Source organism: Solanum dulcamara, chromosome 2, assembly GCF_947179165.1.
Source record: "Solanum dulcamara chromosome 2, daSolDulc1.2, whole genome shotgun sequence".
Classification (NCBI taxonomy): Eukaryota; Viridiplantae; Streptophyta; class Magnoliopsida; order Solanales; family Solanaceae; genus Solanum; species Solanum dulcamara.
In genome coordinates this window covers 7,646,860-7,668,730 of record NC_077238.1, presented here as the reverse complement: position 1 = coordinate 7,668,730, position 21,871 = coordinate 7,646,860, and the positions used below count along the sequence as shown (strand labels likewise).

The following is a 21,871-nucleotide window of genomic DNA, read 5'->3' as shown; positions in this document are numbered from 1 at the left end:
CTCATTTGGACCTTTGTCAATTCATCAATTCTATCCCAAACCAAGCCTCTTGACCTTAGTGTAGATTTTGAAGAAACCTTGATGTTAGGTCTTCAAAGGGAAACTTGAATCCTTGAGTTTGAGAGGATTTTATTGGAGATAATTTGAGAGAGAAGGGGATAAAGATTTGGGTTGTTTGGAGAGGAAAAAGACTGAAATTATGATCCAAAACGCGTCCAGTTATGTATATAGATATTAGGTAATTTTACCAAAATATCCCTACAAAATCTGGAAAATCGGCCAAAATTCGCTGCAGGTCGTCTCTGTTCAATCAAGCATAACTTTTGACTCCGAACTCGAAAAAATACAATCTTGGTGGCGTTGGAAAGAAGACTCAAAGACCTTTAATTTGATAGGTTATGGGACACCCAGTTCGTTATATTTTAGGAGATATGGTCGTTTGAAGTTGACCCTTATACTAACTCATTGGGAAACTTAGCCGAAATGAATTCTTTGGACTTGGCTTGATTTTTTTTGGATCCCTTATGACCCTAAATCACATCTAATATATTTAAAATACTTATGAATCAATCATAGATCATATATACAATTTGAAGACTTCGAGTTCGATCTTATACGTACATGAAGAATGGTTCGAATCTTAGTGGGAAAAAAAAAGTTAGGGTGTTACAATATGTACCCAAATTCACACACTAATTGCTAGTAAACAGTCACAACCTTAGTCCCTTCAGAAACAGCATGCTTAGCCAATTCACCTGGCAAAACAAGTTTTGTAGCAGTCTGAATTTCCGTAGAAGTAATAGTAGGCTTCTTGTTGATTCAAACGAAATTTGGATGTTCAAAACAAATAGAATTCCAAAGAAAAATTGAATTCGGAATACCTGATTGATTTTAGCACGATTTAAATTTGTCAATATAGATCTTTTTTTAGCCACAAACTTGATCAATCGAATTTTATTTTACAAGAGTTGAATCTCGTTAATAGAGTTTGAGAAAGATGATTTAAGCTCGTTAATGGAGGAAGAGAGAAAAGAGAGAATTGAGTCGCATGTTTTGCTCTCTTTGAAAGAAACGTAACTAAATAAATATTTTCAGGGAAACATTACCATAGTTGAAAGATTATCTTCCGTATTTTTTTCAATTAGTTATTTATTAATTAGTTGTATTTTTTTAATTTTTATTTAAAAAATATAAAATCAGGCGAAATAGCAACTTAAAATATTGTCATTTTCAATAAATATTGAAATATAGCTAAAGAGTTCTATTAAATACTAAAATATTGTTGTTTTGAAAATTTTGCTCAATTAATGATTCTTTAAAAGTACAATTCTCGTCATCACATAAATCGGCCTCCAAGTCACTAAAATCGTCGTCACCAGATGAATTTTCAAAATCTGTAGAAATCAATGTCCATCTTTTACCGGACTTTCCACACTTATGCCAAAAAGTTATTGAATCAGATGCATACCCACAAATCTCAACCATCTTTTTAAAGATAGATTCAATGTGTCCCTATTAATTTAATCAATATAGTCTATTCTCATTGATATAATGCTTGTCCTAATAATCAAATATAATATTACAATCAGAATAAAGAAATTTAATGCTCATTATTCAGAAAGTAGTGCATCAAATCAGAAGTTTTAGGAATTCGATTTTCATTTTTTTTTTTTAAAAAAAAACAATCGAGCAAGGCATAGTTGATTGATATGTTTACCGTATCGCAAATAAGTAAATGATTGTGTTCCATGCTAAGCAATTTATAAGGAGTATGCCAAGTCAAACATGGAAAAAAGATATGCATGGAGAGAATAATAATTAGATGGTAAAATAGAGATGAAGATCCAATTGAACTAATTAAAGAATCTAATTGGAAGTATTTAACTATCACCCTTTTAACAACCTATTAAGGGGAGGAATTCTATATAAAGTAAGCTAAATAACCAGAAAAACAAAACAAGAAAGACGAAAAAAGTTGCATTATCTTATTGATCTCTTGCTTAGATTTGATCATGCTTCAGCCTTGATGATGAATGCAATAGTTCCTCACTTTGCCTAGGAAAAATGGTACCCTCTTGGAGTACGTGAACTCTCTGTAAAAACAATCATCTGAAATTGATGAAAGTACTTGGCAGCATTGTGTGGATAATGAAATTTTACGCTTGAAAACGGAAGTGATCAAACTTAATGCACAACCGTCCACCTTGATGCAAGAAGTGGTTGGAGCTGGGGTCGGGGCCCAAGAGGGAACCTTGTGCGGTGGTGAAACCACATCATCAATTGGGGATGGGGATGGAGCCGCATGAGTTGTTGAAGCCACATTATCAATTGGAGATGGAGCCGCATGAGTTGGTGAAGCCGCATTATGAACCGCATGACTGCAATAGTTTTTCACTTTGCCAAGGAAAAATGGTACCCTCTTGGAATGTGAAAACTCTCTGTAAAAACAACCATCTGAAATTGTTGAAAGGACTTTGCAACATTGTGTGGATAATGAAATTTTACGTTTGAAAACGGAAGTGATCAAATCTGATTTACAACCATCCACGTTGATGCAAGAAGTCATCGTGGACGGGGCCGTGTGCTGTGGCGAAACGTTATCATCAACTGGGGATGGAGCCGCATGAGTTGGTGAAGCCGCATTATCAATCGGAGATGGAGATGGAGATGCATGAGTTGCTGAAGCCGCATTATCAACTGGAGATGGAGATGGAGCCATGTCCATGTGAGTTGGTGGTGATGGTTTTTTTGGGTGAGTACGCCACCACCATCTTAATGAAGGTGCGTGATGATGATGCCACCTCCATCGGGGCCATAATCGAATTGAAGAAGTACCAAACGACTCCTTGTTGTTTTCTGTTTTGGATTCTCTTGCAATAATGATGCCTATGCAAGTACCCAATAACAAAAACACACATAATAATGTGCCACTTCTTGAAAACGACGACATGTTTCAAAAGAAAGAATGAATGTTTATCCGAGATGGAAGGAACAAATATATATAGCCAAAGGATTTGGATTTCAGTTTAAATCCTTTAAATCTGTATGAATAATTAGGTGTGATATGAGTTGATATAAATAGGCAAAGAATTTAGGCGATACTTCCCAATCCCTTTATACTTCAAATATCTACTTCTATACAAATTAGGATCTCTATTTATGTCGTCACGTCCACTTTTAATAAATTTATAATTCAAGACTTCTTAAAAACTGTGTTGCAATCAAAGTATAACTCCTTCTCCTTAATGGATTTGGTTGGGACTGCTTGTATTTTGGACAACATATTATCATTTATACTATATTAAAAGACTCCTAAAATAAAATAAATGTGCTAATAATTAAATTTGAGCTTGTAGTAAATATTTAATTCAACTAAAGTTGTATTCAGTTTAAATTGTGGTAAAGACTACATATGTTGATATTGAAATTGATTAAAACATTCTCGTGAGACGCAAAGAACAAGCTATTGATTGATAATATTGAGTTTTAACGTATGTCTAGCAAAATATGATTAATGTATATCTGATTATTTTTTATTATTATTCATGAAAGTGAAAATTGTTTCCTCTTCATAATTTAGAAGAGTTATTTATTGATTCCAAAATAATTGTGATTTAATAAATAGATTACAATGTCAAAATATATGATTTAAATAAATATATAATCTATTTTAACTTCAATTACTGCTTTATAATAATGTTTTTGTCATTTACTATTTTTCTCAAATTATTATTTAATTTTATAAGGTTAACGTATTTAATTTCCCTTTAAATATTCTTGTCGTATTTAGGTTGTTTAGGTTTAATTTTTTTGTTTAGGATACTTTGTTTATGGTTTTCTTTGTGGACTGACTCATATTGTGACTCCTCACTACAACCGGTTAATTGGCCATTTAAAGATAAAGATTTAAAAGATTCATATGAAGAATATTCACAAAAGCATGAGCAGTTCTTCAATTATGTATTGTTGGAAAGATTTATTGAATAAATCAACATGCATTATTTACTTTGTGGATATAAAGTACTCTTTGTGTTCATGTTTTTTTTTTCTACTTTGAAATTTACACGCATCTTAAAAAAATAATGACTAATATGACTATTTATCAAAATTTTATATTAATTGATGTATAGTCTTAAGTCTTGAAAAATAGTTTGGGAAATAAGTAATTAGTGTTGATAGTAAAACATGAAGAAAAAATATGTAAAATTTTATTGATTGATGTGAAATACGCGTGCAAAGCACGTACACTAAACTAATACTTATTCTAAAAGTAGGAAGTCCCATAGTTGAAAGCTGGTTTATGAAATTACCCTTCAAAAGTATAATAACTATTTTAAATAATTACAATGATGCGTACAACAAAAGAAGAGGAAGAAAAAAAAACAAGGATGACATATATTATTTAAGAGGGAAAAAAATCAAGAACCCATGTTTAATGTCTGATCCCATGTTTCCTATTCCAAATTATCCAATTAGTAGTATTTGTAATAATTTGTGTTATAATGCAACGCACGAAAAATATTATTTAGAAAGATAATTTTAAATTTTATGCTTTATTATTTGGTTTTGGTATTGGACTTGATCATTTTTATTAAGAGTTGATTTATTGTTATTGTTACACTGCACTAACAATAACGTCAATAACCCTACAACTACTGAAATCATAATCCCAAACGAAATGTATATATGTCCGTTTCTAAATCATGGCATCAACTAATCTCTAGCCCAATTTTGTGAATACACATCTCAAATTAAACACACTTCAACTAGTTATATTTCCATGCATCAATGGAAATTACAAGTTTTGTTCTCTCCCTTCCCTCTTTAACAAAGAACAAAGCACTCAGGAACTCCACCTTTAAAAGGTTTCGTTGTGGGTTCTGCCAATGGGATTTGTCTGTACAACCACGAAGGGGAGATGCATGTATGGAACAAATAAATATGCACGGAGAGAGTAGTATTTAAACCGTAAAATAGAGATGAAGATTCAATTGAACAATTTAATTGAAAGTATTTAACTACCACCCCTTTTAACACCTATTAAGAGGAGGAATCCTATATAAAGTAAGCTAAATGACCAAAAAAAAAACGGGAAGAGGAAAAAAGCTGCATTATCCTATTCTCTTGCTAAGATTTGATCATGTTTCAGCCTTGATGATGGCTGCAATAGTTCCTCACTTTGCCTAGGAAAAATGGTACCCTCTTGGAGTGCATGAACTCTCTATAAAAGCAATCATCTGAAATTGTTGAAAGTACTTGGCAGCATTGCGTGGATAATGAAATTTTACACTTGAAAATGGAAGTGATAAAATCTAATGCACAACCATCCACCTTGATGCAAGAAGTGGTTGGAGCTGGGTCTGGGGCCTAAGAGGGAGCCGTGTGCGCTGGCGCAACTAAATCATCAACTCGGGATAGGGATGGAGCCGCATGAGTTGGTGAAGCCGCATGACTGCAATAGTTTCTCACCTTGCCTAGGAAAAATGGTACCCTCTTGGAATGTGAAAACTCTCTGTAAAAACAACCATCTGAAATTGTTGAAAGGACTTTGCAACATTGTGTGGATAATGAAATTTTACGTTTGAAAACAGAAGTGATCAAATTTGATTTACAACCATCCACGTTGATGCAAGAAGTCATCGGGGCCAGGGCCGTGTGCTGTGGCGAAACCTCATCATCAACTGAGGATGAAGCCGCATGAGTTGGTGAAGCCGCATTATCAACCGGAGATGGAGATGGAGATGCATGAGTTACTGAAGCCACATTATCAACTGGAGATGGAGATGGAGCCATGTCCATGTGAGTTGGTGGTGATGGTTTTTTGGGGTGAGTACGCAACCACCATCTGAGTGAAGGTGCGTGATGATGATGCCACCTCCATCGGGGCCATAATCGAATTGAAGAAGTACCAAATGACTCCTTGTTGTTTTCTGTTTTGGGTTCTCTTGCAATAACGATGCCTATGCAAGTACCCAACAACAAAAACACACATAATAATGTGCCACTTCTTGAAAACGACGACATGTTTCAAAAGAAAGAATGAATGTTTATCCGAGATGGAAGGAACAAATATATATAGCCAAAGAATTTCAGGCGGTATTTCCAAATCCTTTAAACCTGTACGAATAATTAAGTGTGATATGAGTTGATATAAATAGGCAAAGAATTTAGGCGATACTTCCCAATCCCTTTATACTTCAAATATCTACTTCTATACAAATTAGGATTTCTATTTATGTCATCACGTGCTCCTTTGAATAAATTTTTAATTCAAGACTTGTAAACAAACGTTGTTGCAATCAAACTATAACTCCTTCTCCTTAATCGATTTGGATGGGACTGCTTTGGTTTTGGACAGCATATCATCATACTTATTCTAAAAGTAGGAAGCCCCTAGTTGAAAGTTGATTTACAAAATTACCCTTCAAAATTTTAGTGACCGAGTTGACCTTGACTAGAAAAAATAAAATCTCATAGTAAGTAAGTACAATCATGGTACAACAGAAGAAGAAGAGGAAGAAAAGAACAAGGATGACATATCTTCAAATCATACTTCTAACGCATCATGTATTATTTAACTGGGAAAATAAATCAAGAACCCATGTTTAACTCTGATCCCATGTTTTCTACTCCAAATTATCTAATCACTAAGTATTTGGAATCTTTTGTGTTATGGTGCATCATAGAACTTGAAGTATGAAACGTTCTCTGTGTTTTTGGAGTTCTGTTCTTTTATACCTTTGGTGTAAAAGGAGAATATTCTTTTCTATATATAGTTGGGCTAATTTGGTATTGACAGTGTTGAGTTAGAGTTTCAATATAGTGATGCTTACAATTTCATTGCTAAAATCCTTTTACATTGAGAAATGATGATTCGCTCACATCTATACTATTGTTTTTGCTTAAACTTGGTGGCTAATTTTGAAGTGCTATAAACTGTTTTTTATGACAATTTTGAGAGATGCAACTTAGCTTGTTTTGTACTATTGAATTTCACGAAGTGGAACACTCATCAGTAGTTGCTGACTGCATGGATGAAGCCTTGTCATGATCTGCTTACTTTCTCCACCCGCGTCTGTTGTATTTAGTATCAGACCTGAAGTTTTTTCTTATATAATTAGATATTTGAATATGAAGAGAACTTGATATTATTGAGTATCGGAATGAAACAGGTCCAAATGAAGAAAAATGAATTTGGCGGATTCATATAACCTTGTGGATTGTTCCCCTTCTTTTAAGGGTGAAAGAGTATGTATTATTAGCTGTTCCAGTAAACTAAGCAATTAGGCATTGGAAATTTGTCACATTCCGTACAAAGTCCAATTAGCATATGACCTATCTTACAGTTAGCTGAGAATTACGATGCCTCGTTCAAGTTGCTTTTATTATTTCCCTGATATCACACACTTAAATTGTGGTAGTGCTGGAGCCATACTTTTGGTGAATTATTTATGATATCCCTTTAACGAACAAAATCGTATTTGTATATATGGAAATGCTCCACATCAAAGAAGATATAACCTTTTGCAGTTTCAAATGTGCTATCAGATTGGAAGAGACTTCTGGAATGATTCTCCTCACCGAACGATCTGCACTTTGCTGGAACAATCTCCCATTTCTTTCCAACCAAAGATGATATACATACACAACATGCCATTGTCATTCTAAATACCTCAGTTGCAGCCCAGTTCAGCTCCTCTTGCTAGCCCATCAAATGCCTATTTACCCTTTGCCATCTTAGTAGTTTTCCCCAAACATAATTTGAGAAAAACATAAGATGCATTCTTGTTCATCCATGAAGCAGCTACCTTCCAAAATTCCAAACCCCTCTTGCATGAAAAAGAACCTATCTCTCTTCCCTTTTTCCTTTTTCCTGCACAAATTCCAGAGCAACTTGCAACAGCCCTGTTCCACACTAGTACATTGAAACTCCATGCCACTTTTGGATAACAATATCTCTCCCAGACTAAGAGAGCCTTCTGCAAGTAGTTGGACTATCTTTTTTGGCAAAACAAATATCTGAGACCAAAATTTTTGAATGGAAAAGAGAGATGTCTTAATCAGTTGAAGCCTCCGAGCATATGTTAGAAACTTATCGTCTTTTCAAGTGGAACTCCCAAATACCTTATAGGCAGTATCTCTTGCGTCATCTCTAATCTTTCCAAAATGCTGTTTCAAGTTCTCTCTAACTTCTCTCTATGACCACTGCAGACTATTTTGGTAAAAACCCAATGAATAAAGACCAAATCACCTTACACACATCTGCCACAGCCCCAAAACACTCGACAACTAGTTCCCTTCAAACCACTGGATCTTTACCCATGTCATCTCCAACCACCGGTAACACCTTTGTTTCACCGGAAAACACCACGTCTTCCATGGATACCATTGCCTATAACAATGGAAAATCTCTTATTCAAAATGAAATGTTGCTAGAAGTTGACAAATAGACCCTGGTTAGTCTGTTTCATAACAATCCCTCAATTCTTAAAGTTTTTCAAGAAGCCATAGCCAAAAATACCAACAACAATCAGCAAAGTCAGGTCAATACAGTACATTCATCAAATTCTAAGGACATCAGCCCCACAAAACAGAACAGCCAGCAAGCTCACCATCCCAACAAAACTCCTAAAACCAGCGCAAACCCGAAATCTGAATTGAGTGTGCAGCAAAAAAAATAATGTCCCTCTTGGAAAATCGAATCCCTCTGTTCCATCATACTCCCACATTTGCTGCTACTGTCCAAGCAACTCTGGCAGCTACAACAACTTTTACTACTATTGAAGTTCAACATGGGACTCATCTGGGTAAGTCGGCTGTCTACTTTAATGCCGAAGATTACTTTGTTAATCTTGCCAAAGATTGTAAGCTTACATAGTAGGGAAATTCATAAAGGGGAAACCAACTATGGAAGAGTTAAGAAGCTATTTATTAGCCAATTTCAGCTACAGAGATCCGGTAAAATAGCTTACTTGATTAGATAACACTGTACATTGATTTCTCTAATGAAAACCATATGGCAATATCTTTATAAGCTTCAACAAGACCATTTTTACGTCAAACACAAAGGTCCAACAAGCCTCAGCGTCATGTATATCTAAATCATCAGCCAAATAAGTCAAGAACCAAGTCCATCAATCTTTGGATTGAATTGAGGATACTTATAGCTCTAGATTTCAGAATCATCACAATGCAAATCACAACAATCAGAATCCGCCTCTACAACTGTCATTTTTCTCTTTACTTCAACACTAAGAAGCTCTCTTTCACCCATAAATGCTCTACAACTCTCATTTTTCTCTTGACTAACTCGTCATCACATAAATCAGCCTCCAAGTCACTAAAATTGTTGTTACCAGATGAATTTTCAAAATCTGCAGAAATCAATGTCCATCTTGTTCTAGACATTCCACACTTGTGCCAAAATTTTATTGAAGATCGATTCAATGTGTCCCTGTTAATGTAATCAATATAGCCTATGCTTCCATTGATGTAATGCTTGTCCTAATAATCAAATATAATATTGCAGTAGAATCAAGAAATTTAATGCTCATAATCCTATAAACTATTCAGAAAGTTATGCATCAAATCAGAAGTTTTAGAAATTCGATATTCAGTTTTTTTTTTTTTAAACAATCGAGTCGACAAACGTCTTGTTCTAGGTTGTACGACTTTTGTAAGTAGTGTAAACATGTCATGGTAAGTATTCTTATTAATTAATTTGTTGGGATGTTGGGGTCAAATAGAAAGGAATAGTTGTAGAAGATTCATATAACCGTCCTCAACTATATTTGGACCAAGACATTGTAGATTGATATGTTTACCATATCGCTAATAAGTAAAAGGTTGTGTTCCATGCTAACATTATCAATAGTCTAGAAGTGATATAGTAAACGACTTGTAAGGAGTATGCAAGTCAAATATGGTAAAATAGATGTGCACAGAGAGAGTAGTAATTAAACTGTAAAATAGAGATGAAGATCCAATTGAACTAATTAAAGAATCTAATTGAAAGTATTTATCTACCACCCTTTTAACAACCTATTAAGGGGAGGAATTCTATATAAAGTAAGCTAAATAACCAGGAAAACAAAACAAGAAAGACAAAAAAAGTTGCATTATCCTATTGATCTCTTGCTTAGATTTGATCATGCTTCAGCCTTGATGATGAATGCAATAGTTTCTCACTTTGCCTAGGAAAAATGGTACCCTCTTGGAGTACGTGAACTCTCTATAAAAGCAATCATCTGAAATTGTTGAAAGTACTTGGCAGCATTGTGTGGATAATGAAATTTTACGCTTGAAAACGGAAGTGATCAAACTTAATGCACAACCGTCCACCTTGATGCAAGAAGTGGTTGGAGCTGGGGTCGGGGCCCAAGAGGGAGCCTTGTGCGGTGGTGAAACCACATCATCAACTGGGGATGGGGATGGAGCCGCATGAGTTGTTGACGCCACATTATCAATTGGAGATGGAGCCGCATGAGTTGGTGAAGCCGCATTATGAACCGCATGACTGCAATAGTTTTTCACTTTGCCAAGGAAAAATGGTACCCTCTTGGAATGTGAAAACTTTCTGTAAAAGCAATCATCTGAAATTGTTGAAAGGACTTTGCAACATTGTGTGGATAATGAAATTTTACGTTTGAAAACGGAAGTGATCAAATCTGATTTACAACCATCCACCTTGATGCAAAAAGTCGTCGGGGTCGGGGCTGGGGCTGTGTGCGGTGGCGAAACCTCATCATCAACTGAGGATGGAGCCGCATGAGTTGGTGAAGCCGCATTATCAACCGGAGATGGAGATGGAGATGCATGAGTTGGTGAAGCTGCATTATCAACTGGAGATGGAGATGGAGCCATGTCCATGTGAGTTGGTGGTGATGGTTTTTTTGGGTGAGTACGCCACCACCATCCGAGTGAAGGTGCGTGATGATGATGCCACCTCCATCGGGGCCATAATCGAATTGAAGAAGTACCAAACGACTCCTTGTTGTTTTCTGTTTTGGGTTTCTGTTGCAGTAACGATGCCTATGCAAATAGGCAACAACAGAAACACACATAATAATGTGCCACTTCTCGACATGTTTCAGAAGAAAGAATGAATAATTATCTGATCGAGAAAGAACAAATATTGAATAATTAGGTGAGATGGAAGGAAGAAATATATATAGCCAAAGAAATCCTTTAAACTTGTATGAATTGATATGAGTTGATATAAATAGGCAAAGAATTTAATTCCCAATCCCTTTATACTTGAAATATCTACTTCTATCCAAATTAGGATTTCTATTTATGTGCACTTTTTAATAAATTTATAATTGAAGACTTGTATTGAAATTAGAAATCACAGCCCTAGATCGTAGAATATACAAGTGAAAGAGTCCTTTTACGAGTTGAAAACATACTACTCCGTATTCACCGCCTCCTCCTCTGCTTCAGCAATTCACTGTTGTATTAAAATTCCTTCTTTCATGCTATCCTTACAATTCAAAAATCCCAAATGAAATCCTCCACCAAGTCTCTATGTCCGTTTCTATATCAGCTTTCTTTGTCGGTTCTGCCAATGGCCTCATTTGTCTCTGCAATCACCAAGTCAATCAAATTACCCAGTCAATGAAATTACTTCATTCCCCATTGCCTTCCTCTTCCAATACAACATGACGATTATAAAGTTCTATTTATCAATATATTATTCCAGTCTTTCTTACTATGATGGTTTTCCCAACTCCGACCATTGTGGTCTACATCTACAGTTTAAGGACTGATTCATGGACAACATTCCATGACCACTTCAGGGCATCTTTCTAGATAATATATTGGGTAAATATGTCAACAGGAAGCTTTATTGGATTTCATGTAATCGTCTTGGTAATATCAACATCATCTATTTTGATATAGCAGATGAGACATGGGGAAGTTTGGATATTGACAAATATTCTAATTTTCATCTGGGAGTTGTGGGAAGTGACATTTATGTCATTTATACTTGTCATCCAGATGATACTACTTCTGATGTCTGGATTTTGAAGGATTGAGGATTTTGGACGAAATTGCATATCCTCCAAATGTTATGCTATTTATGTGTTCTCCAGACATTTCTACATTCTGTATACATTTTCACGAGTCAGATAAGGCTGATATTTTACTTTTGCTTCCCCCATCGATCATGATATATGACGGTTCAACCAGACAACAAGCATCGTTAATCCCCTGACCATATCTGACCGGGGACGTCGTAATTATGAAACCACAGAATTAGTTTAGCTGGTATGCTCTTTTTGCACTTTTTATATACAAGACAAGACATTGAATATTTATTTTCCTGATAAGGTGGCAAAACAATCATATCATATCATCATATCTATACTATATTAATATCATAAAAGTCTATAGAAAATATTGTTTGAATTATTTGCCTTCATTAAAAGTCTTTATTTTAATAAAATCGTCATTTACTATTTTTTTGAAATTATTAATAAATTATCTTTATAATATTTAAAATTAAAGAGTCCTAAAATATATGACAAGAGAATTAGAGCAATTAATAATTAAAGAGACCTAAAATATATGATAAGTATAAGAAAAATAAATTTTATGATAACTCAAATTCCTTTTCCTAAAAAGCAATGCGATTGAAGAATCTGTTAAAATTCACCTTATATAAATTTTACGCTTAAATTACATAGTAAATAATAAATAAAGGTAAAAACTAAAATTATTGAAAAAAAACTGTAGTACGGTGCCTTCGTGGATAATAGTAATTATTTTCTCATAATCGTTATTTAACTATTTTTCTTATTTGGATTTATGTGATATACCATATTTATACCTAACAACAGGTTTGAATAGGAGTCTCCTCTTTTAAATAAAACTTTTACATACTAATATTTGGAACCCAAGTTATTAATTTATATATATAAAAAAAAACTTTCATATTTTGGTAATTTTTTTTTTGGAGGAAAATGATTTGGAATTCCATAAATTATTCTTTTCTACAATCATATAATAACATTTACCATGTATCCTCAAACAATGTTTTGTTTAGGTAGAAATTATTCTTTCAATAGTTTTTATTTTTTTATTTATTATATCATTCATATGTAGGTCAATTTAGCACGTCAATTTGTTATTGTCGTCAAAGGTTTCTTTGTTAGCATTGACACCGTGTTGTTTTTATTTCTATAACATGCTCAGATTTTGAGTTCAATTGTATTCAAGTGTACATTAAGAGTTTGAACTTAAGGGATGACACAATTTGCATGAACATCGCTATATTTTTTTTTAATTCAAAAAAGATGAACAAGAGTGATAAAAAAAAGGGGGATGAACAAGCTATGATTATATACCTCAAATCAAATTCACTTTACATGATTAATTTAGCCCAATCTGTATGTGTAGGTTATGCAATATGTAAAAAAAGTCAATTTTATAATTTATTTAATATTTAGGACTTTAAAAATCAGCAAAAGTTATGATTATTAAATTCTTTCTTTATTTGAATTATGAAAAATTCGTACTATAAGTAATATTTAGGAGTCAAATTCAAATAAAAATTATCTTATATAAATCTTCTCCTTAGCTGGCCCACTTTCAAAGTCCTATGGACGTTAAAGATACATTTGCAATTTAATATATGAAAAATAAATTTTAGATGATTGTCCAAAATTTGCAATTAATGTTAAAAACTTTCAAATTTTCTTATACTTATCACTTGCCTTTTTTAATTAATAAAAAATGATAAATTATTTTCTTGTATAATGACATTATGATTGTAGTATTTATGAAGAGATGTTAGATGAAATATAATTATATAATATATTGAAAAAATATATCGGTAACTTCTCTAAATTTGTCATAAATTTCATTTGAATACTTTAACTATTGTGCTCTAATTAATCATTCAAACATATGATAAAGGATACATATTAGATACTTTTTATTCAAACTATGTCATCTCTTTTAATTATATGCATTAGCTTTCGTAAAATATTGAGTCTGTATCAAACGAGCTGATATATTTTATGTGGTTAACTTAATTGTGTAAAGAACGCTTGAGAATACGAAAAAAAAAATTAAATAAAAAATATCTACTAAAATATTTCATCACGTTCTACAAGTATTATATAACTAATTCAACTAAATTCATCATACGTGTTCAAAAGATATCAAATTCAATTATTGTATCAATCTAATAAGATTCATTTTCACTATTCAAGCAAATATTGCATTTAGTGCAATATTCATAGTTTTTTTCTAAATAAAATGTTATTCTTATAGTTTTTTATTAATTGACACAGTGTATACGTGCAAAACGTACACTAAACTAGTTATATTAAAAGTGGAAAGATCCTAACTTCAAAGTTAGATTACCTTTTTGCCCTTATACTATCAAAACCTAATTAAGTAATAATATTTTAATGACATAACTGTTGAATTAGATTTCCAAAAGCTGGCACTTTAATTCCTCACACTTAATTCCCCCAAATTAAATGCGTTAAATTAAGCTAAAGAGTAAAAAAAACTTATTCATTATTTTGTAATAATTGGAATATTATTCCTCCTAGTCCCACTTAATTCTCTTTCAGTTTTCATTCATAACTTTTTATCAGCATGCTATTTCACCAACTGAAGTGACCATAAAGTTCTCCAAAATAAACATTTTAATTCTCTTTATGGCCTTTCACCTACTAACGTGATCCCTCAGCTTCTCTCTAATAACTATATATTATTCTACAAAATTCGTTAGCAGTTGAAAACTTAAAATTTGCACGATACATGAAAAGACAAAATGTAAAGCAGTTTTGTACAAAAGCTCAGTTGTGTACAAACGTAACGCTCAGTTTTATTCAGGCAACCATAAGTTAAAAGGGTTGAAAATGCCGGCTAGGGCTGTACAGGGCAAACCGATAAACCGTACAAAATCGATAAATCAAATCAAATCGGAAAAAAAACTCGACTAGTGGTTTGGTTTGACTTGGTTTGGTGTTTGGAAAAAAAACCCGACCATTATAGGGTTGATTTGGTTTTAACTAAAAAAACCTCAAATCGAACTCAAACCGACCCGATTATAGATATATTACTTTTAAATTATGTTATACATAAAAATATTTATTAAAATGTAATTTATAAATATTTTTTAAAAAAAAATCATAATTTTTGTTTTCTTTCTTACGGACTTGAGAAGTCCATCTAAATAATATACAAAAAAAGTTCATCTTATAAAATTATATTATAAAGTTAAAACTTTAAACAGTGTTCTGTCTCCATCTTATATGTTGATATTTTGTACTAGAACTCTTTTTACACTGCTCTGTGTTTTTTATTAGATACTATGAAAAAACCGAGAAACTCGAAAAAACCCAAAAAACCCGAAAAAATCCGAAAAACCTGAGAACAATTGATATCGAAAAACCCGACTTTTATTGGTTTGGTTTATAGATTTAATAACCCGATACAAATGGTTTGGTTGGGTTTGTAAAAAATCTTAACCAACCGAGTCCATGTACACCCCTATTGCTCCTATTGCTGGCCTTGATATCCAAGACGTGATCATTGCTCTAACGATATCTAGCTACTACTTGTAATCCATCTTTCCTGTATGTATACAACCTCTACTTTAAATCAGTGTCTTTGTGTTATCTTAATTCCTTACAGGAAAGGCATGACAAAGTATATATTGTCGAACTAATAACAAAAGCATTAATTATTATTAATTTGGAAAATTATCATTTTTTGTCAAAGACCATTGCTATTTTAATTTGATCTATTTGCTCAGTTTGTAGTCTTTCAATATTCATGTATTCCTCACCTTCTAAGTATAAAAGCATGTTCAACATTGATTCATTTTAATTTGGAGATGCAACGAAAAGTATTCCTAGGCCTGCCACAGTTAAATCCCAAATTTCATTATCTTCATTAATTATGTGATGTTTTGTGAAAGATTCATTCCATAATATGTATTAATTGTAGTACCAAACTCTTTATCAAAATTTATTGTGTACAAATTAGATCTTTACCTTGAAAGTTTAGATATTTTTTTTTTCTTATTAGAGTCTATGGAGTTAAATGTATTTCTTTCATTAACCCGGATACAAAGTAGTACCAATTCATCTTGATCAGTGATTAAACTACCTAGTTAAAAAAGTTTACGCTACTTGTTATTGGGCCTATATTAACCCATTTTTTCTAGAGTAAATCACCTAAATGTACGATATTCAAAAAATATTTACCACCTAGAGCAACATAATTATTTTAACTATATATAGCCATTTGTTTGAATTAAATTAAGTAAGGTCCTTACTCTTTTAAAACTCTCACCCGTTATTTTCTCTTTCCCTGTTTCTCTCCAAATTTGCTACACCAATATTCTCTCCAATCTTCTCACTCATAATTTTCTCCATAATTAGGGCAATACTTACCTTCAAGCTTCTCAACCACGACTTTCTACAACATTAATACTCCAATTTTGGAATTAAGTGATGTGTATTCGGTGGATAGAAAATTACTCGACAAGCACAAGATTTCAAGATATGTCAAATTTAAAATTGTTGAAGGAATGTGGCCAGTAAAATGATTATTACCTAAATCTAACTGCCTAAGTTAGGTTAGGTTGTCAATTGAATCAGAAATGTGACCAGAGATTTATTTCCATGGAAGAAATATCCAACTCCATTAACAGAGTGTTTAGTGGAGCTTTGGTAAAACTCCTTTGAGAAGATCACTCCCACCGAATTTGAGATTTTCCAAGTGTGGCAGAAGGAAAAGGCTCTCTGGGAGAACACCTCACAGATTAGTGAATCCAAGATCCACATATCTTAAGGATTCTAAATTTATTTTTGAATTCGGGATCAAAATTAAAATATTTGACATTCAAAATTAGATTATTAATATATATTAGTTCAAGTTTAATTTATTTTTGTGGTATATAGATCAGTGAAGATTTTTTCATTGGATACAATTTTCATTCGTGACTAATTCTCTTCTAATTTAATTTTAGTGTGTATGTAATTCATTTTTAGTTCAAGTTTAATTCAATTTTGTGTTTCTACAGATTACTGAATGTTTTTTCATTAGCTATAATTTTCATTCGTGTCTAATTCTCTTCTAATTCAACTTTAATGTGTATGTAATTCATTTTTAGTTCAAGTCTAATTCATTTTGAGTTCTATGGATTACTGTACGTTTTTTCAATAGCTACATGTTTCATGCGTATCTAATTCTCTTCTAATTCAACTTTAGTGTGTATGTAATTCATTTTTAGTTCAAGTCTAATTCATTTTTGTTTTCTATGGATTACTGAAGGCTTTTTTAATAGCTACATTTTTCATCTGTGTCTAATTCTATTCTAATTCAAGTTTAATATGTATATAATAATTTTAGTTCAAGACTAATTCATTATTGTGGTCTATAGATCATTGAAGGTTTTTTCATTAGCTACACTTTTCATTCGTGTCGAATTCTCTTCTAATTCAACTTTAATATGTATGTAATTCATTTTTCATTCAAGTTTAATTCATTTTTACTTCAAGTTTCATTTTTGTGGTCTATAGAACACTGAAGGCGTTTTCAATACAACATTAATTCATAATGCAGGTTTCAGTTTGATAACACTACTGAAACACTTTAATATTAACGTAGCTATGTATTATATTATATATAAAAAAAAGATATATTTTATATGAACAAAAAACTATATTAAAAGTGTATTTTACAAAAATAAAAATCATCTTAAAAAAGATAACACAAAACAATCTTCAAAACCTAACTAATACATCAGCTATAAACTTTTTTAAGACAATATAGTTTTCATAGACATTTTAACTAATATAACTATATTTTTTTATTTATGTGGTCTTTCGTCTTCACTTTGAAGGTTACTCTTTTGCTTCTTCACTGCATATTCCCATAGTAGAGCCTCAAACCTCTTTTGGAGACCGTCTGCACTTAGTTGTTGATTTGCAATATCCTGGCCATTGCTCACTAACTCCGCAAATGTAGCCACAAAAACTCACAGTCCCTATAAAATTTAAAATATAAAAATACTATTGAGTTTAATAAGACCAATACAAAAATAGTATTTATTTGATAAACAATTAAACTTACAATGAATCTTCTTGTTGTATAGGAATCCCTTCATTTATGAACTTAGATTCAATGAGCTCAAACTCATTTTTTCCACTCAGGACGCTTATCATAGAACTTGACCACACTCAAATACACAAAAAATTTTACTTTGTTCTTTACAGTTCACTGTCTCTAATTCTCTTCTAATTCAACTTTACTTTGTGTGTAATACACATTTTAGTTCAAAGTTTAATTCATTTTTGTGGTGTACAGATCACTCAAGATTTTTTTCATTAGTTACAGGTTTCATTCGTCTCTAATTCAACTTTAATGTGTGTGTAATACATATTGTTCAAAGTTTAATTCATTAACAAAATAGTAAAAATAAGTTTATACCTTTAGAAAACAATATGCATGCTAAGAAAGAACAGACAAACAAAAGTAAGGACCATTTTGTTCCTCTTTATTTTCTTTTATAAGCAAAAACTACAATTGTGTATACAATAGAAGTGATTTATCAAATATCAGCTCATACTTAGAGAAAATCCTAGTAAAAATTAAACCAACAATTTATGTCCAATGTAATCCGACAAGGATGGTGTGTACACAGTCTTACCCTAACTTTTGAAGATCAAGAGATTGTAACTGATAGACCCTCGGCTTAAATAAAGCAAAAATGATATATTTTGAGAAGAATGAATTCATTCCCTCATAGCAGCAATCAAATACTAGATGTGTTGCCTGTGATTTGGACCAAAAAGAACAAAAGCAAAACTAGTGACAATGTTCGGCAGGACTAATAGATATATGTGGCTACTTTGTGGAGTACAGGCTTGCAACTCGTAAACATGCATAATTTTAACTGAATACAAACCGAGTAGATCCACATTTCAATCAATTCGTCAACTACGCCTCAGAGCAAAAATTGAACACATTCCTCTATACTCGTGATAATAGAATCAGTATACTTGTAGAATCTTAATATCATATAAGCATGTTATTTAGAAATATCAGAAGGATGGTTATATAGTCAAACTAGATTCCAACACTATCTTTGGGGAAAAAAACAAGACAGACCTTTAGTGAAACATCCTAGTCTACCCAACTATGACTATGAAAAAGAGCAAGTTTTCGCCTCTGTTGTTGACTTGAAGATCGCTGGGAATCTATTCTAGACAGGTCTCTCGGCTCTAAATCTTTCTTACTCTTCCTTGGCTTCTTCCTTACACTCTTAACGGAAGTTTAGAATATTGTTTCTTGATTAGTTCAATAAAAGTATAGACACGTTGTTGACACTCAATTTTGACCATCCACAACACAAATTAGCTATCGAGTTTCTTTGAATTCGAACATTTTAAAATAATTAGCTTTTATAACTATATCTTTGATGCCTATTTATGTGATTATTTGAAAATTATCTCAAAAGATTTTATTTTTTACTAAATACAATTTTAGTTAGGTTAGTTTAATTATGGTTTGTATTTTTGAAATTTTTATTTTTTTTTAAAAAATAAAAATAAATAAAAAAAAAATCCTAAAACTAATCTCTTCTTTTCTCTTTCATTATCAAACAACTATCCCTCTCTCTAAACTCTCTTCTTCACTATCTCTCTCTCTCTCTCTCTACACTCTCTTCATCTTCTCAAAAAAAGAGAAAACAAGACAAGTTACCCTCATCACCATTCTCCCCCCTCATCTCTCAATCTCTCTCCTCTTACACACCACCGAATACTTCTCTTCCACTCGTCTCCGGCGAGAGCTTCGACGAACCACGCAGGAAAAGCCACCAAGCCGCCGCTAGACTAACAAGACGAGAGGTTTAACATGGATCTTTACAAATCCTTCTTGGTATGATTTCGTTTAACTTTATTTTACTATATATGTTGTGTTCTTTTAGCTCTAAAAGTTCATTTTTTTATGATTATTGTGTATATGTTGGGTTGATTACATCTTGTGTTTGGTGTTCTTGATAAGTTTTCTTGCTTGGAAGATTTAGATCTTTCTCATGTTAGACTCCTTTTACTAATTTTGTTTTCATAACAAATGTTGGGCTGATTAATTACTCTAACCATTATTGTTATTTTCTTGCTTATAAGATTCATATTGTTCACATGTTACTACATCACTTTAGTTCTTTATTTTTGCTCCAAATAATTTGATAAACTCGAGATTCAAAGATTTTTGTTCATTCATAATTGATTAAGATTGCAAAGCATATTTATGTTATTTTTGTTGTTGTTGTTGTTGTTCATGTTCATGTTTATGTTCATATTCATGTTCATATTCATGTTCTTACATTTTAATTATGTTCATGTTTATATTCTTGTATTTAATTAAGTTTTTTACGGTGAGATTGTTATTATTTGCTATTGTCTAAATGCATATCTTTTAATTTGGGTATCTATTTGATTAGCTAATTGATAACCGATATTATTTTTTTTTGATTTAGATTTGGAAAATGTTTAATATTTTGTTAATCGGGCATAATTTGTTGATTGAAATATTTGACTGTTAGAAAATAATTATAGTATATTTTTTATAAAATTTGCTAGCATGTAGTAATTATTTTGGCATTTATCACAATTAATCTCGTCTCCCTTTATTAAATTTGAAATAAAGTTATTACCCCACAACTTTAAATAAAGTTATTACCCTACTACTTTAAATAAAGTTATTATCCTACTACTTTAAATAAAGTTATTACCCTACTACTTTAAATAAAGTTATTACCCTACTACTTTAAATAAAGTTGTTACCCTACTACTTTAAATAAAGTTGTTACCCTACTACTTTAAATAAAGTTGTTATTCTACTACTTTAAATAAAGTTGTTACCCTACTACTTTAAATAAAGTTGTTACCCTACTACTTTAAATAAAGTTATTACACCACTACTTTAAATAAAGTTATTACCTCACTACTTTAAATAAAATTATTACCCCACTACTTTAAATAAAGTTATTACCCTACTACTTTAAATAAAGTTATTACCCTACTACTTTAAATAAAGTTATTACCCTACTACTTTAAATAAAATTAGTACCCACTTCTTTAAAATAAGTTTTAAATAGTTTTTATTATTTGGAGGGATGATTACATGGCTACTACTTATGTAACAGACTTTATTGTGGCCGATGAAGAAATTACCGTTGTTTTCCAAGGCCTCCCATGTTCATAAGACGGTTTTTATTTTTGTATTAGTATTATTATTATTGTTATTATTTTTATTTTTATTATTACTATTCATATTATTTATTATTAACATGTTTACTAAGTATTTCTACAGGCGTTGGAGCAAAATTGACTGATATGCAATTTTATGTATATCTGATATACAAGAAAACTGTTGGTTGTATGCACTAATATACAGAGTATGAGCCCGTTTGGATTGACTTTAAGTTGGTCAAAACCAACTTAAAGCCCCTTTTTAGCTTTTGGACGTGTTTGTCTAATGCTGACTTTAAGCCATAAAGTTCTTAAAGTCAGTAAAAAATGAAAAGTTAGGATTCCTAACTTTTTTTCCAAAGTGCTTAAAGTCATTTTCTTTGACCATGGAAATTACTTTTATATCCCTTATATTTTAACTAAATTCTCAAACTACCTTTTTTTATTCTTTTAATCCTAAAATTCACATCATAAGCACTTTTATCCAAACACTCAACTGCTTATTTATAAAAATAACTTTCAGCACTTCAAAGTTCTAAAAGCACTTCATACATAAAAGTTACTTTTTTAAGCCCATCCAAACGGGCTCTATATACGGTTGTGATATACATCAGAATTGGCCCAAAAGCCCAAAACGCAGG

The 21,871-nt window shown here is 31.9% G+C and overlaps 2 protein-coding genes and 1 pseudogene across 2 annotated transcripts; all 3 read right to left on the bottom strand.

Moving 5' to 3' along the window:
* Nucleotides 1-1,906: 1,906 nt before the first annotated feature.
* On the bottom strand, nt 1,907-2,719 carry LOC129879836 (uncharacterized). Its single transcript, XM_055953556.1, has one exon. It carries the CDS (start codon nt 2,717-2,719, stop codon nt 2,018-2,020), a length of 702 nt encoding a protein of 233 aa, XP_055809531.1. The 3' UTR covers nt 1,907-2,017.
* Nucleotides 2,720-5,367: 2,648 nt separating this feature from the next.
* On the bottom strand, nt 5,368-6,105 carry LOC129879835 (uncharacterized). The gene has a single exon (XM_055953555.1). It carries the CDS (start codon nt 6,022-6,024, stop codon nt 5,368-5,370), a length of 657 nt encoding a protein of 218 aa, XP_055809530.1. The 5' UTR covers nt 6,025-6,105.
* Nucleotides 6,106-9,941: 3,836 nt separating this feature from the next.
* On the bottom strand, nt 9,942-11,220 carry LOC129880189 (uncharacterized; annotated as a pseudogene).
* Between the last annotated feature and the right edge of the window lie 10,651 nt (nt 11,221-21,871).

Coding starts and splice junctions, on each gene's coding strand:
- LOC129879836 (XM_055953556.1), bottom strand. CDS start 2,719: ATGGCTCCATCTCCATCTCCAGTTGATAATGCGGCTTCAGCAACTCAT.
- LOC129879835 (XM_055953555.1), bottom strand. CDS start 6,024: ATGTCGTCGTTTTCAAGAAGTGGCACATTATTATGTGTGTTTTTGTTG.